Source organism: Periplaneta americana, chromosome 16, assembly GCF_040183065.1.
Source record: "Periplaneta americana isolate PAMFEO1 chromosome 16, P.americana_PAMFEO1_priV1, whole genome shotgun sequence".
Lineage (NCBI taxonomy): Eukaryota > Metazoa > Arthropoda > Insecta > Blattodea > Blattidae > Periplaneta > Periplaneta americana.
Window position 1 is genome coordinate 160,148,074 of NC_091132.1, and position 17,498 is coordinate 160,165,571.

At 34.4% G+C, this 17,498-nt stretch overlaps 1 protein-coding gene across 3 annotated transcripts in view; it reads right to left on the minus strand.

The window, feature by feature from the left end:
• The window catches only part of LOC138691610 (zinc finger protein ZFP2-like), a 32,556-nt gene that overhangs the window by 12,487 nt on the left and 2,571 nt on the right, over positions 1-17,498 (minus strand). For 2 of the 3 annotated variants that reach the window (XM_069813750.1, XM_069813752.1), the window contains exons 2-4: positions 16,497-17,122; positions 9,151-13,691; positions 4,791-4,888 (exon numbers count right to left, since the gene is read on the minus strand). In XM_069813750.1, the coding sequence (XP_069669851.1) occupies positions 4,791-4,883 (93 nt within the window). In that variant the 5' untranslated portion in view covers positions 4,884-4,888; positions 9,151-13,691; positions 16,497-17,122. The remainder of the gene's footprint in view (positions 1-4,790; positions 4,889-9,150; positions 13,692-16,496; positions 17,123-17,498) is intronic. The other variant, XM_069813751.1, reaches the window with a different exon arrangement.

Consider the following 17,498-nt stretch of genomic DNA (forward strand, 5'->3'; position numbering starts at 1 on the left):
AAGAAAGGAAGGAAGAAAGAAAGGAAGAAAGCAAGGAAGGAAGGAAGAAAGAAAGAAAGAGAGGTAGGAAGAAAGGAAGAAAGAAAGAGAGGTAGGAAGAAAGGAAGAAAGAAAGGAAGAAAGGAAGAAAGAGAGAGGAAGAAAGGAAGAAAGAAAGGAAGGAAGAAAGAGAGAGAGGAAGGAAGAAAGGAAGGAACAAACGAAAGAAGAAAGAAAGGAAGAAAGAAAGGAAGGAAGAAAGAAAGGAAGAAAGCAAGGAAGGAAGGAAGAAAGAAAGACAGAAAGAAAGAAAGAAAGAAAGAGAGGTAGGAAGAAAGGAAGAAAGAAAGAGGTAGGAAGAAAGGAAGAAAGAAAGGAAGAAAGAGAGAGGAAGAAAGGAAGGAACAAACGAAAGAAGAAAGAAAGGAAGAAAGAAAGGAACGAAAGAAGGAAGAACGAAAGGAAGAAAGAAAAAACGAAAGGAAGAAAGAAAGGAAGAAATAAAGAGAGGTAGGAAGAAAGGAAAAAAGAGAGAGAGGAAGAAAGGAAGAAAGAATGGAAGGAAGAAAGGAAGGAACAAACGAAAGAAGAAAGGAAGAAGGAAAGGAAGGAGGAAAGAAAAGAGAGAAAGGAAGAAAGAAAGAAACAAACGAAACGAAGAAATAAAGTAAGAAAGGAAGAAAGAAAGGAAGAAAGAGAGGGAGGAAGAAAGGAAGGAAGAATGAAAGAGAAAAAGAAAGAAAGAAAGGAAAAAAGAAAAAGAAAGAAAGGAAGGAAGAAAGAAAGAAAGGAAGAAAGAAAGACAGGAAGGAAGGAAGAAAGAAAGAAAGAAAGAAAGAGAGGGAGGAAGAAAGGAAGAAAGAAAAGGAAGGAAGAAAGAAAGGAAGGAAGAAAGGAAGGAGGGTAGGAAGAAAGGAAGAAAGAAAGAAGGAAAGAAAGAAAGGAAGAAAGAAAGGAATAAAAGAAAGGAAGAAGGAGGGAAGAAAGAAAGAGAGGAATAAAGGAAGAAATGAAGGAAGAAAGTGGTGTTACTGACACTGATAAGATAACCTTCTTACTCTAATTCAATAGGGGTTACATGAGTAATTTATATAGCATAAAATATACATTTCCTGCCCCAGGCTGGTTTTAATGTTCGCAAAGCATTTATAACAATTTCTATTACAATGCCTAAATCAAAAGTCTCACCTGTGCCTCACCATGCTATTACATATTTTCATCTTCATTTCAACTACAGAGAACGATCACTAATACATATTACAATTCAAACCAAGCATGTAGGCTAAAAGAATTTGCATGAAGATCATTGATGTTGTTTCAGAAATGTAAAGTAGGAATAGTTTTTGGAAACATCTTACACCACATAAGCTTGAAGATATGTTCATCTTACAATTTAATTCAATTCAATATTCTGTTACCAACAGAAGGTATTCAATAAAAATATTCAGGGTGACAAGAGCAACAGGGCTGATTTTTTCCCCTGTCTAAACTTATTAAGCTGCAACTAAATCATGCTCTCCAATTGTATTCGACAGTTATCCATTATGCCATTCAATCAAAATAACCTTCTAGTTATCTCTGATTGAGATTCTGGATGATATGTGTCAGAGGAAGAACAATTGTGAGCTTTCTTTCCAAAACTATCTCCAAGAACCTGTTTTTAGAGGAAACGCGAATTTCTGCTGCCACTACTACAAGCAAATATCAAATAGGAATTTCTATACTTAAATTTTGGAGATAGTGAGTTTTGGAAAGAAAGCTCACAATTATTGTTTGTGTTCATCATTAATCTGATTAGTAACTGTGTTGCTAATCAGCGATGTGCGCAATGGAAGGGGAAAGAAACTGGCCATCCTACCCCATTATCTCCAAGCTTAGTTGCCTCATGACTGACGCCTTATTGGTGTCACGTATGACAGGTGACTAAACAACAACAACCTCCTACCTGTTTCTAGCTAGATTCAATTTAAAAATGTTGATGATCGCAAAATATTTACAACACACCCCATCTCCAAGCACAACCTTAAGATACACTTTAGCCCTACTACAATAGATTATAGATATACTGGTTTATTATATATAATAGATCACAGACACATTACATACAACAATTTTACACAAAGATATATTATTATTTAAATACAATTTCTACGTTTTACCTATTAACATATTTGTTTTGTCTTGCACTAGCTTTCAGTTATTGTGCAAGACTCAACTCATTCTAGAATATCGGTACCATCAGTATTGGTTTACCTTCCTAAGATGTACTTCCCTCTTCACTCTGCAATGTGCAGCTAGCGTATCTAAATCATCTCTAATTCTAGTTTCTTCCATACCTCTTTCCTTACAAAAGTATTTATACAGTTCATACAAGCTCGCTCTCGTAGGTAAGCCTTCATTCCTTAATTTTATTTAATAATATTCTTTTGACGTACCTTCAAAACTATTAAATTTAGAAATAAAAAAAGATAGCCAAATAATTTCTAACTAAGTCAAATATGTTATTATCTGTGAGTCTAGACAAAGCGTACCTTCCAAACTTGAATAATAGATTATAGATAAGTTACAAGATTCATAAATGTAAACGAAACCAAGACTGAAGAACAGTGATTAATTTCTTTATATAAAGACAAATTAATTAATTATAAATAAATACTAAGATATAAAATTAATTACTGATAGAACAAACTTGGCTTCATGAGCAAATATATGTTGAGTATTGTTAACTAACCCAAACAATACAAATCGTAACTAATGAATGTATGTGTGTGTATACAGTGTGTTCGGATGAGTGTCTAACTTTGAGATGTGACAGCTGGTGTCAAAAGGAATAATTTTTGCTTATGAACCCATATCTGGCAACACTCCAGTACGAAGCTACATACCGTTGAAAGCGTAAGTATTTTCCATGACACTTTTGACTCATCCCTTTTGTGCATTAAATGTATGGAATTACAGAAACCTGTTTAACGTATCTCCATCTTTGGTTGCGTAATACTAAGCGGTTTCAGTACTTTGTGTAAACTTTACTTACTTGTTAATTCTTACACATACCATTAGGTTATGCTAAGGGAATGCAATATGTATGTATCTTTGTGTAAATATTCATTCATTTGTCTACTGTACAACGTAGCTGTTAAACTTGCTGTTAGTTTTAAATGTTCTCCTTTTTCTTCGCCATAAACTAAATGCATGCAAGTTCTACATCTGTGAAATACTCCATTGCAACTTCTAAAGAAAAAGTGGATTTATGAAAAGGTTTATTAATTGAAGATTATCTTGAAGTTCAATTTAAACTAGAACCCATTACCAGCTCTTAAAATATTATGAAAAAAAAATAGGAAAAGCAAGTAACACGGGACATGGAGACAAACATGACAAACAGCCCAAGATTTGAAATTTCTTACTATATATATTCAGAGTCCTCTAACTATAATAAACTGGCAGATATGCCTACATATCATTATGTCATATTCAGCAGCAGCAGCAGTAGCAATAATAATAATAATAATAATAATAATAATAACAACAACAATAGGTAATTTCCTATAAAACGGGCAAAATTCAACATGGCTGACGAAAACGACCAAAAACATTCTGCCAACTATGAAGTTCAAACGTCACCAAACATCACAAAATCAAAGATGGAAAATCAAACATATATTCATATTTTTAAAGAAGAAAAAAGCCCTACAAAAAAAAAATAATAATAATAATAAAATATAATTGTTGTTTTGGTGTTTGGTGGCATTCGAACTTCATAATTGGCAGTACTTTTCTGGCAGTTTTCGTCCGCACTTTACCCTAAAAATCATTAAAACTCAAAACAAGACATAATAATCTATCACCTTATCAAATAAAATTCAATTCTCATTGACGTCTTCAACGACAACCACGTTACGTCCAGTATATGACACAGGTTTTAAAAATTTAAACAATGCAGGTTTTAAACATTTAAACAAACTATGCAGGCAACAAAGAACTAAACCAACACTTTGTCGTACAGTCAACTTCGCATAAATAAACCATGTATTTACACAAAATGAAATTCTCTTAGAACACTTATTATACCTTAACTTATGCAGAGAATTCGGTAAATAATTCCTTTAAACCACACAAAAACAGTTTCCTCCTCAACATTCTACACAATTCTTATTCACCAGCTAAAGAACTAAACCAATATCGACACAAAATTTAATACTTTGTTGTAAGTTCACACATCTTCCACAAATATAAAATGACACACTTTCAATAGCTTCAGCCATCAGACATAGTAGAACTCCACTCACGTCAAACAACCAAGAACAACTGACGTCATTATCCATTCAAAATTAACGAAAATTCTAGAAGAAATGACAACTCTAACCAATCAAATCGAAAAAAAATCATAAAATGACAAACTTTCAATAGCTTTACCCACCAGACATGACATAACACCATTCACGTCAAACTACCGAGAACAACTGACAACGTCATTATCCATTCAAAATTAATGAAAATTCTAGAACAAATGACAACTATAACCAATGAAATTAAAAGAAAATCACGGAGGCACCTAGTATAAAAAACCTAGAACTAACATATAAAAGTCACTAAAAGATCACTAACATTTAACTCTGAAATAAAAAAGTTGGTAATACTTACTACATTCAATCAAGTGCCCGTCTTCTACGAAATTACCACATAATAATAATAATAATAATAATAATAATAATAATAATTTATTTAACCTGGCAGAGTTACGGCCATATGGCCTTCTCAAACAATCATGTTCCATATAAAAAAATTAGAACAAGGGACTTTTAATTTACCTCTGCTAAGGGCTTCTTCTCATCTGTATCAGTGTTATCACTTGATAATATAGCCAATGGATCGACCTCAGTTTCCATCTTCATCAAATCCATCACAACTGTAACAGACATTTCAGTGTTGACACATATCTGGAGACTGTAAGCTGCTGAAAGAGGTTTATCCACAGTGTTACAAATATTATTTAGCTCCAACTTCCGAATTCGTTCTGAATTAATTATATATACAAATATACAAAACATATTTTATATTAATTAGTGAGCATGTCTGTACGATTTCTATTATGCACATTTCTCATGAAAAAAAAAATATTTGCAATCCTGCACAATCTCCTCTGGCGGCCGGGTAGCTCAGTTGGTAGAGCAGCTGGCTACGGACTGAAAGGTCCGGGGTTCGATCCCAGGTGGTGACAGGATTTTTTCTCGTTGTCAAACTTTCAGAATGGCCCCGAGGTTCACTCAGCCTCCTATAAAATTGAGTACCGGGTCTTTCCCGGGGGTAAAAGGCGGTCAGAGCGTGGTGCCGACCACACCACCTCATTCTAGTGCCGAGGTCATGGAAAGCATGGGGATCTACCTCCATGCCCCCCAAGTGCCTTCATGGTATGTTACGGGGATACCTTTACCTTTTTACAATCTCCTCTGGCAAGGTTTGGTTCTGTGGTGTGTGTGTGTTTTTTTTTTTTTTGCAAAGGCGCGTGCTGCTGCCGCCGCCGCCGCCGCTGCTAACACTACCACTACCACTACCACCACCACAACCACCACCACTACCACTACTACTAGTATTTATTTAATCAATGGTTAACAGTTAATAAGCTCAAATTAAATGCAAATAAAACAGTATTTATGAATTTCAATCAACAATGGTTGTAAGATCCTGTACAGATTACATTTAACGGCTCCATAATTAAGGAAGTTAAAAAAAAAAAACAAAATTTCTAGGTATCTGGGTTGATACAGATCTGACATGGGAAAGTCACATTCAGTTTTTAACAGAAAAAAATATCTCGACTATGCTACGTATTAAGAGTTCTCTCCAAAATATCACCCATTGAGCTACTGTTGTCACTTTATTTTGGCTATGTAGGCCTACATTCAGTCATATCATATGGAATTATATTCTGGGGATCATCAAAATCTTCTCTTATACTTAAAACTACAAAAACGAATAATAAAAATTATGAAGCAAGTATCCATTCACACAGAAAGTAAAGGACTTTTCAAGGAACTTAAAATTTTACCGGTACCCTGTGTTTATATCCTAGAAATGGTATGCTTTATTCCTAAAAATTTTAATTTCTTCAAAACAAACTCAGAATAAATACATCAACCTTACAAAGTAGCATGAATTGCAAAATCGTGATATAATGAAGGGAATATCATACAATAACAGGAGAAACAAATAATTCTCGAAAGATAATTACACCGAAGGCAAAACCAAAAGCCATCTTGATAGAAAGCCAGAGCCTTGGGTCGGCAACACTGTAAATAACTATCAAACCTCTCCCAACAATACAAAAGCACGCGTTTGTGTTAATGTCGATTTTCAATGTACTCGTAAATGAATGCTTCACCATAAGTATGTGTGGAGTAGTAGTAGGGTTTAAGAAGGGCGCGTCAGCTACTATGGCTATTTGCGCTCTTATCTAAAATTCTTAATATAACAAAGACATAAGTATTTGTGGATGAAAGATTATGTTCGCGGTCGTACCTAACGTTCATTGTTTATGTACTAAGAGCGTATTGGCGATAAAAGAAAGGCAATAAATGACAATAAAATGACTGCAGTGTTTGGCAGTTTTTACGGTTAATGATGACAAAGTCATTGACAAATCTTATTGCTATTAAATATATTATAAACTACATTTTTATAGTATTACTTGTGGTTTGTGGCGTAGCAGAAATGTTGTTCCAGCCAAATAGTAAGATCTCGTCTGCTACATAGCTATATATCAATAAAGTTGCTCCGTTGATTTTCAAGGTCTTTGTAAACATCTACTTTGCGATCTCATAAATGTTAAAGTTTCGTTGAAGACTCGGAATGCCTGCTATATGTCAGTACCATCTATAATTTCTAGAAGCACACACTTATTCTGTTGGTTTTCAAGGTTTGTATATTAACAAACCTTGAAAACCAACAGAATAAGTATTTATTATATATATATATATATATATATATATATATATATATATATATATATATATTGTAACTAAAGTCACGACGTTATTTCCGGCGCGACTCCTCCTCTTTGCTTACGTCTTAGGAAGTGAAGGCTCTATTAAGTCTAGGCAGGTAGTATCGTTCGCCATTTTTGTTCTTTCGTTGCCGAGCTACCATGTGAGAAATCTATTTGCCTCACCGTTAAACATTATCATGTCGTAGCTTCTATGATAATAATTAAACGCACTGCAATTCAGCAAATAATTGAGCGGCAAATTACGTCTTCGTGTGCTTTCTGCGAACGCCAACGAAAGAGCCAAAATGGCGGGCGATTATATTAAGTATTTATCGAGCCTTAAGAAATGAATAACGTCTTCACCAGCGAATCACAAAACGCACACGTTTAAATGTAGCAGACCTGCAACGCGATTGGCTGCCGGAAATTAGAGCGACGGGACTATAGTTATAAACATGTTTTTTTTTATTTCGTATTTACAAGATTTAATGTTCACAGAGGTTATGTTAATTGGCATATTTGGATAATTATGTGTTTTCTTACGTCATATTATGTTAGAGATATGTTTCTGCCCTTCTTCACATATCTTTATACTTGCCTTAACTGTATTTAATTAATTACACCTTATATTTTATTATATGTCGATAATTTGTTTTGTTTATATCTTTTTTTTTGCATATTTTACATTCTTAACTTCTTTCTTGTAGTGATATTTATTTAAAATTATATTTGAAAAAGTTTATAACAAATAATTCCGGAGAACAATATTGTTATGGTGACTAGGCAGATTCAAACCAAAACTGGGTTCCTAGACATCTCAAATGTTTATAGAAAAGCACAAGATTAAAATGTACATGATATCCTAGACCTTTCGCGTTATAGGTGAAACACCAAAAGGCGGAAAAACATTGTCAATTTACTAGCTAGCCTACATATTGGTAAATTGATTGAACTCGGTTATTGCAAAAGTACGTCGTTATTGCATTACTCAATTATTTATATTCGGTACAAGTAACATTTCTATATGTAATTATTTATTTACCCTTGTACCATCTATTAAAATACACGTAGGCCTACTATGCCATTGCTTTTTAAGTTATTTTAAGTGACACATTCTTTGTATGTAAGTAGGCTACTTACACGGTATTTTGAGACTCAAATAAAATACCATTTCGGATTACGTAATAAATTACATAGATTAGTAGGCCTATTCTGAATTTTGATAATATCTACATATTTTTGTATAAATTAATGTTGAAAATGTACATATGACAACGAAACCAAAGCACTATAATCACAGACTAGTATACAGTCGCGAAGCTCAATACGTAGTAAACATTCAAACATTAGATAGTTGCTCACCACTAGGATCGCTAATATCGCCTCATTACAGGGAATGCAAAATAGTACCATCACAGTCTATTGTTTCTAGCACCCTCAAAACTCAAGCTTCGTGACTGTATATAGTAGACTGTGCTATAATGTCAAACTTCGCCTCTATTTCGCTTCCAACCTTGCCTCCGCTCAGCGTTTGCAAACGTACCAGTGTTCCGACTTGTAACTGAAAATTAACAAAACAGTTATGTATTAGGGACGGGTAAAAAAAAACTGTTTCGTAATATAACCTTTCCAACTGTTCCAAAGGATGTTACACTGCTCCAGTGATCACTTCAACGTTCCACATGGTTCCAAGAGCCTATGTAGGATCGCGCAATTTAATTATACGAATCAAATTCCCTAATAAATCTGATATTATTAGCTGTCCATTGATGGAGAATATATTCATGGTGCCCTAACATAGTGTTAATTATTAATATAACGAGAAAAATATCATCCGCTAATGTCATCATTATTAAACTCTCCTAGGGTCCTTTTCATTATTTTTACTAAAATCGATTCATTTTGAATTGTAGTTATTTACTGTACCCTTAACAGCAACCTACGAAAAATGATTTTCGTTGTCATAATATACTGAACAGCTGATTTAAAGACGATTCAAGGGCTTTGAAACATATTCCCGAAACAGATTAGAGGTTGGAACACTTGGCACTGATGTTGTAAACATACTCTTCTTAAACTGTTATTTTGGAACATCTTCATTCATGAAACAGTTACAGTCAAAACTCTTTCTGATAAAGAACAGTTTATCCCATCTCTATAATCTGTATTCACGAGTAGATACTTACACTCCTCTATGAAATATTAAAATGATAATGAACCACTCAGCAATTCACCGTAAAGAATGAAGAATGCATCATTCCAAACTCTGGAATTACGATCAAGTGAGCCGTGACCACACTGACACAGGCACCAGCGAATAGCGATTATAAAGAATGGACACTTCGCGTCGGTACCTTTGATGTAGCCGGACTGATTTCAATGACCTTCAAGCCAGCTAAAGTGTGAGATTCTGCTTCCTCCCTAGAGTTGGCGCTGACATCACACCAGCTAGCAGTCGACACAGCGGAAATAATATATAATTAATACTCTAGATACATTATGTACTCAAATAAAATAAATTGGATCCATAAAATAATAAATCCGTCATTAACTGTAATGTCTAGACTCTAGAGTTCCTTTATAATGAGAGTTGAGACGTTGACCCCAACAACAATTAAAATATGTAATGATTTGATAGCGCTGAAAATGGAAAAACATAACTCTTATGAGAAGTAAAACCAAATACCTATATTATATTATATACAAATATTAAACGAATTCGATACTTAATTTTATAATGTATTATATCTGAAATATAAAATATTATTATTACAACTAGTTTGTCACTGAGAAATAAGGAAAAGCTGTTAACTTGAATTTATTTGAAGCAAAGCATTACTGGATTATGCAATAAGGTAGGCGATGTTTGGATCCTGTGCCTTAACTCTATTCTCAATTATTATCTTAGCGTATGCTCGATTACACTACCTCTAGCGCTTGAAAGTGGAACTAGCCACTGGCGCACAGAGAAACAAAACACAGGAAAATTCGCTCAGTGTCCATTCTTTATAATCCCTATTCGCTGCTGGCACTATGTAAAACCAACGAGCACAGAATACATAGAGTAGACACTAGCATCTTAATACCATTGGACGGAGTGAAGCCGGTTTGATGGACCTGACGCCATGTTGTTGCTACCAAAACATTGCAAAATAGCTGTTGCGTTATTGAAGATCTTATGATAATAGGAATTCCATATGTCCCTAATTTCCTGGAGGACTCACACTTTCTTGTTTGTTTCGTAATATTGAATCGCTAGGCACGTATTTTTAGCAAAAATTGCAAAATTGTCATCGATAAATCACACATTTAAATTGACAGCTCTTCAAATTGCAGTATGTGCATTCTGTGCTCGTTGTGTAAAACCAAAACGACTACGGACAGAATCGTAAATAATGTTATTAATTTTAGAGGTTATTCTCTGAGATATTTCAAACAAAAACGTTTCATACAATTTTCCTCGTTTTTGCTTCCTTTTTGAGATAAGATTTTATTTATATGAAACATTTCATAGCGTGTTTTCGAAAAGCCGTTGATTCAATTCCCAATATGTTAAGTCATTTTACGAAAGCATTGTATTATGGTAATAAATGATTGAAAGAATTTTAGTTTTGTCATTTAGGTGAAATTTGATCCGAACAAATGTAATTTTTCGTTCTGAAAAGTAATTTTAAAATGTTACATTTGTTCGGATAAAACTAAAATACTTGAGAATTAAATCAACATCTTTCCCAAAACACGCTATGAAATGTTTCTTATAAAACAAGTTTATGTAAGAAATGAAGCAAGAACGAGCAAAATTGTATTAAAGTTTTTTGTTTGAATTATCTCAAAGAATAACCCCCTGAAATTAATGACTTACTTATGGTTCATCCTGTAGTACATAATATAAATTACATGAGATTTGCAAATTTGCTATTATTGAATAAATGCGGTCTGCGGTTTAATTCAATAGGCCTATTTATACTGTTATATTTTGTCATTAGGAAATAAATGGCTTCCACTTCTTAACATAACAAAATGTGCAATTTAGTTAGACCTGAGTCGAGACTTCACCTCATTCTAGGGTTACTAATTCTGAAACCTGAAAATGCTGACACATTCCTCTCACCAACAAACTTCTTGTATTAACTTCGTCATTTATATCACTTTTTCAACTTCTAACTTACATATTTATCACTATACCTAATTAATTTTCTTCAACAATTCATTATACTGCACAAATTGTCAAACATACGTTTCCATGTAAAATATCTGAAATTAAATTTCACTAAAACAAGTTATTTCATATAAACGGTGGTGAGCCTAATCCTCGGAACTTAATAACTTACTTGATAAGTTCATTGCTACTTACAGTTAACAAAATGAAAGATATATCTGGATAAACAACACTTACACATTTAACAATCACATACACAGCAACATGCTTCTTACAATTCACTTTAAATGAATAATGCTGAGAATTTCCAAAACTGTATGCGGACAGCTTTTTTTAATATCAAAAGGCGGACATGTCCGCATAAATGCTGACAGTCCATACCTGTGGAGTAAGCGGGTAGCGCGTCTGGCCGCGAAACCAGGTGGCCCGGGTTCGATTCCCGATCGGGGAAAGTTACCCGGTTGAGGTTTTTTCCGGGGTTTTCCCTCAACCCAAAATGAGCAAATGCTGGGTAACTTTCGGTGTTGGACCGCAGATTCATTTCACCGGCATTGTCACCTTCATCTCATTCAGCTGCTAAATTAGCTAAAATGTTAATAAAACGTTGTAAATGCTGACCTATGGTAACCCTACTTCATTTCCTACTTTTGAGTTTCGATGCTGAGAGAGATTGTTTTGATTTGGCCCTCCACCCCTTTGCTAAAATTATTGTTTCCCATTTGCCATCGATATATTCTTAAATATATAATTCATAACTTAAATATTCATGGTTATGTTATGTTTTATTTTAACGACGCTCGCAACTGCAGAGGTTATATCAGCGTCGCCGGATGTGCCGGAATTTTGTCCCGCAGGAGTTCTTTTACATGCCAGTAAATCTACTGACATGAGCCTGTCGCATTTAAGCACACTTAAATGCCATCGACCTGGCCCGGGATCGAACCCGCAACCTTGGGCATAGAAGGCCAGCGCTATACCAACTCGCCAACCAGGTCGACAATATTCATGGTGTTAGTACCATGAAAGTAATGGTATTTGTTATTAAAAGTTATATTTTTATTATTATCAATGTTAACTTTGAATCTTAACGATCAAATGGCTGAGTTGCAAAGGAAGGTGTGGTAGTAACGCATTGACTGAATATCATAATTCACATTCTGTCGATAATGATGTAGAAGTACTAGGGGAAAGGACTCTAAGAGTACGCACATAAATTAATTTGATTGTCAGCATTAAAGTTGAGTGACGAAGTAAAAACTTTTTATGTCATTGAAGTTATTGAACATTGTTTATTTAAACATAAAACACAAATCAGTTACACAAGAAATTATAGATGAATATTGGCCCTTTTATCAAAATCTGGGCATTGCGCACTCTTGTAGCAACAAGCATCTAAGAGTGAGCATACTGTCCTTCAAGAGTACGCGCTAACATATGTCACAAATAAATACACCAGTTCCCTCATAGCATGAGCAGGCTTCATGCCACCATTCTTTGCAGTTTTAACATTGCACCCAGTCTTGTATCAACGGTTCCTGATATTTTTTACCATAATCTAGACAGAAAATATTGCAATTTTCTTTGGATGTTGTGGGAGTTTCTGGGTGAATCCTCAGTCGCTTTTTCTCCTTTGACCAAATGGACTTCTGATCAGTTCCTTCGGTTTGTTTCCTCCCTGATGTCTCCAGAGCATTCTTGTATGGAGATGAAGTCATTATTTATGATTTCTTCCCCGTCCTCTTCCTTTTTGATTGGAGGTTTGCTGAAGGTAGACGAAGCAGAGTGGACGGCGAGCAAACTTGTCCATTCAGATTCTATTCACCGTGAGGACGAGAGATAGAATTTGTTTGAAATGTATCTTGACGGACTTGTTGAGATTCCTCTGCATCAGGATTTAACTGAATTTTCTGTTGAGGCTTCATCTCTTCAGACTCTTGATTGGGTTCTGGTCTAGATGTCACGGCAGACGATAGGAAATCATCCTCTGTGAATATTTCTGGGTTAAAAGGGAATATTCCTGTGGCACGGAATGGATACTTCGCCTTTTCCAGAGTAGGTACCCTTTCATATGCTCTACAGAACGGAGAAGACACTTCCCTGTGAGTTATCACACGTTCTGGATTGCGAACCATAAATTTATCACATTCTGTAGAATAGGCAGATTTAAGGGGCACAATGAAGGTTTTATCAAGGGGCTGGATCATGTGGCTCGCATTTGGGGGCGGAGTAAGAAGTGCGATGAAGTGTTCTCTGCAGTATAATATTGCTTCCAAGCTGCAATGCGAAGTGTGGTTATCCAGGATTAGAAGAACTGGATCAACCTTGGTTGGCTTTACAAATTTTGTGAAATGTTGCAGCCATTCCACGAAAAGCTCCGTGTTCATTAATCCAGAATCCGAAATTAGGTGCAAGGTGCCTTCAGGAGCATCTCTGTACAATTCATGATTGAGTCTCTTCGGCGGAAAAATAATAGCTGGAGGAATGTAGACGCCTGTTGGAGACAGGCAACACACAATTGAAACTATCTGTCCTCTCTCAGCTGATGCAACTTTCCCTGCATGACGTTTCCTAAAATGAAGAATCACACGATGTTTATTCTACAAAATTGTAAATCTACTAAAGTATACCTACTTAGTAGAAAATTTTATAAAAAAATGAACCTTTATAAACATAAACAAGAAACACTAACATTTCTAGAAGAAGTTTAAACTGCTTTATTTTATCCGACAATGCTATAAATGTTAGTGTCCTCCAAGAGTACGCACGCACTCTTGAAGGATCCAGCTGTGCGCCCTCTTTGAGGCCTGGTTGTAGCCTACTGACAAAAAATTACAATAGATGGAAGTAGCATGCAATAACTGATTTCCCGCTTTGTGCGAACTTACAGACTATGGAAGAACGTTTTCCATGCGCACACTGTAAAACCTATTTCAAAATTATTTCCTGAGAAAGAAACTAATTTCAAAATACACAAAATTACAAGATTAGTACAAAAAATTGCAACTTACCAATAACTAATATAATCCTCAGCAATAAAAAGTAACTTCTATATCAGAACATCGCTTATGAAGATACCCTCTTACAAGTTACACTTCAGCTCGTTGCAATTAAAGCTGCGTACTCTTGTAGGACTGCGCGCTCTTTGGGTAACTACCCCTACATACATACTGTGAGTGTACAGAGTCTTCGTATACAAAAATAGTTGAACTAAACAGATTTATTTGCAGGGTGTAATTACTTAGTCAAATATGTTTTCTCCTGTAATTACACCTAATAATATAACTAAAAGATTTACATGCGCATGATTAATCAGGACCAACACTGTTAATACAAAATAATTGTTTTCTCTAAAAACAAACTTAAAACAACAAACAAAATGTGTTCATACAGTTACAAATTAATGTCCCATTCTTCATCAAATTAACAGAAATTAATACTTCTTGAGATTTCCATTTGCTTACTCAACTCTTGTAAGACGTCTTCACATTGTTGCCACCAAACTACTAATGTTGAAAAGCGAAATTTTATTCCATTCTTCTAAGGGAACCCGTATCTTAAAATTTCAGATTTTCATGTATTTACGTATTTGTAAGTAACTAGTCTGTTTTTGCATATTATAATGAGATAACATTTCAACACTCATTCTTCAAAGTAGGAGAAAACATAACTTAAAATTGCATATAAATCAACAATAGTTTTGGAGTAATTCAGATGTTAATTACGCTAATTAGTAATGCATAATCAATTTGATAGGTGGGTGAATATTCTGAAATGGGTAAATTTATGTCCCAGCTGATTTAAGGAGTTTCTTGAAAATGTTAACTGATTACTTTTGCGTTTAATTAACTAACTCTCACGTGTTTTAGTTGGAAAAAATATAAAAGGATTAATTTTAAAATTTATAATTAAAAAATAACGTCCAAACGTCAAAATGTAATTACAGTCCATATGTCTCCAACTACATTTTACTCTGTTTTACTAAGTTTTTCTCGGAATGTTTCGATTTGATTTTATTTCCTCGACCAAGATTATAAAAATAAATAGTTAAAATACTTATGAAAGACAGGAATTATTGTTTGTTTAATTCTCAAAGGACACAACTTTAACGTAAAGTTTGTCCCCAAAACTTTCGTAATGCCAGTCCCTCGAAATAAAAGAGCTACACAAAAGACAATTTAGCTTCTTGTGGTAAATTTTAACGGTTGGTAGTGATGAGAGGTCAACATGGCGCCAGTTGAAAAATTTTTCGTCCATTATCGTAATTTATTTTATTGGAAAATACAAAAATCATCACTGATGACTGAATGTTATGTTTTCTATTGGTAACACCGGTCCCAGGTGGCATTAAATATAGTTTATATATACAAAACTTTCGTAGTATATGCAAAACATTACAATGTTTGTCGACTAAAAAATCTAACCTCCATGATATTTTTCACGATTTATTTTGTCAGAACTATTGCGGAAATTATACTAATTTGTAACAACTGTCCCTGTAACGTCGGTCTCTTTATTGTGGGATGAGGTTTCATTTAACATAAAATTATTAAATACTGGTGTATTAAGTAACTTAGAATGTTATTTCATGTGATTGTTTATAAGAAAGAAAAAAAGTCTGATAATGAAAGTAGGAAATATGAAAGGGAGAAGATACATAGGCAGAGGGCAAATATGACTGAAGAGGAGTTGCAGAAAAAAAGGGACTATGGCAAAGAATATAAAAAAAGGAAGAAAATAGCAGATATGACTGATCGTGAAAAAAGAAATGTTCGAAGACAAGTGAAATCTGAAGTACAGAAGATACCTTAAACAATAGGCTGGAAGGGAAAGGTAACGACAATCCCTTGCCTTTTATTTTAAATTAGAAACTCTCACATAATTTTTTTTTTAAGCTCAACTGATACCAGAATCTTCAATAATAGGAGCAAATGTAACCAATGTGAGAAAAAAGTACACAATTTAATATAATATATATTATCCAGTTTTGTTATTCATATTTGCCCATTTCAGAATATTCACCCAGGTACACTTTTGAAAGAATATATTAAGCCTAGAGACTTGAATCTTTGGAGGCCTAGTAATAACGCTTTTGGCTATAATTTGCCACCTCTGCTAGAATGCTGACTTATTTTTACATTATTTAAATCAATTTATTTATTTATAATTAATTTACATAGAAAAACAATCAATCATGGGTGACTCATAATGAAACTAATACTGTTAAAACAGTAATTGTGGTAGCAAATAATTACTAATACAATAATAAAGCACTGTTCCAAATTTTAGACTGATAGCTACAAATTTTTTTTTAGAAAAGTATAAAAATGTGAAAAATGTAGTTTTGAGAAAACATTGGATAAAGTTCAAACTTACAGTTACTGTAGTTTCAATGCATTCCTGGAGTGTAATCATCTTCCTTCCCTTTTCTTCCTGTTCTCTTCATTTCCTCTTTGCAGTCCTATACTCTTTTGTCTGGGTTTGCACTGCTTTCTCAGCTTCTTTTACTCTTCGGACGTTGATTGCATGTAGCGCACATTCCAATTGAATCCTGGTTGATGGTTTTATGCCCATCAACTCCAGAACTTTGTTTCTGCTGCTACTGCCATCATTGAAGGTGATAACAGCATCCAGAATACCAGTCTTGAGGACATTCACGCCCACAAATACTGTCTATGGCAATCTCTCCCATATATAGTTGTTGAAACTCTCGTTGGGGTTTTGGGTGCGACCATGTGTACATTTCTCTAACAGCTCCTTGTCAGCAAGATCTCTGAATATTGGGTTTACCTTCAACATGACAGCTTCTGGAAAGGAATCTTTGTGATCATACACTTCATTTGAGCTTATGCCTTATTATAACCGCACCACGAATCCAGACCTTTGGAACAGAGTTGATGATATGGTTTCTCGTTGCTTGAGATTTTATGAAAGTATGTAGCCCATACACTCTTCCTCATATCTTTCACATTTCCTATGATTTGCCGGCCTCAAGTCTGTTCCTGGAACAAGAAGGGTTCATTGTGTGGTTCCAGTTAATGGAAAGTTAGCAATAAAACCCTATTTTGATTCATCAGAAGTACCGAAACTAGTTGAAATCAGACGTGTGTCGCGCACAGGTCGTCAACACGGAAATGCTTCTCGCAGTGATAGCAGATGGCGCAGCAGCATAGATCACCCTTTACACAGCGAATTGTTTTAATTTATAACATCCTTATTTTTTAAGATCCCATTATGAAAATTTGATAGCCTAATGAAAATGCTCAGTAAGTTGTCATTTAATTTTTTTATGTGAATTGAAATATTCGATTTTAAGTAATGGCGTTTTTTTAAATATATTTTTGAATTTCTTTAAACACAATTTTCAAAGCTGCACTG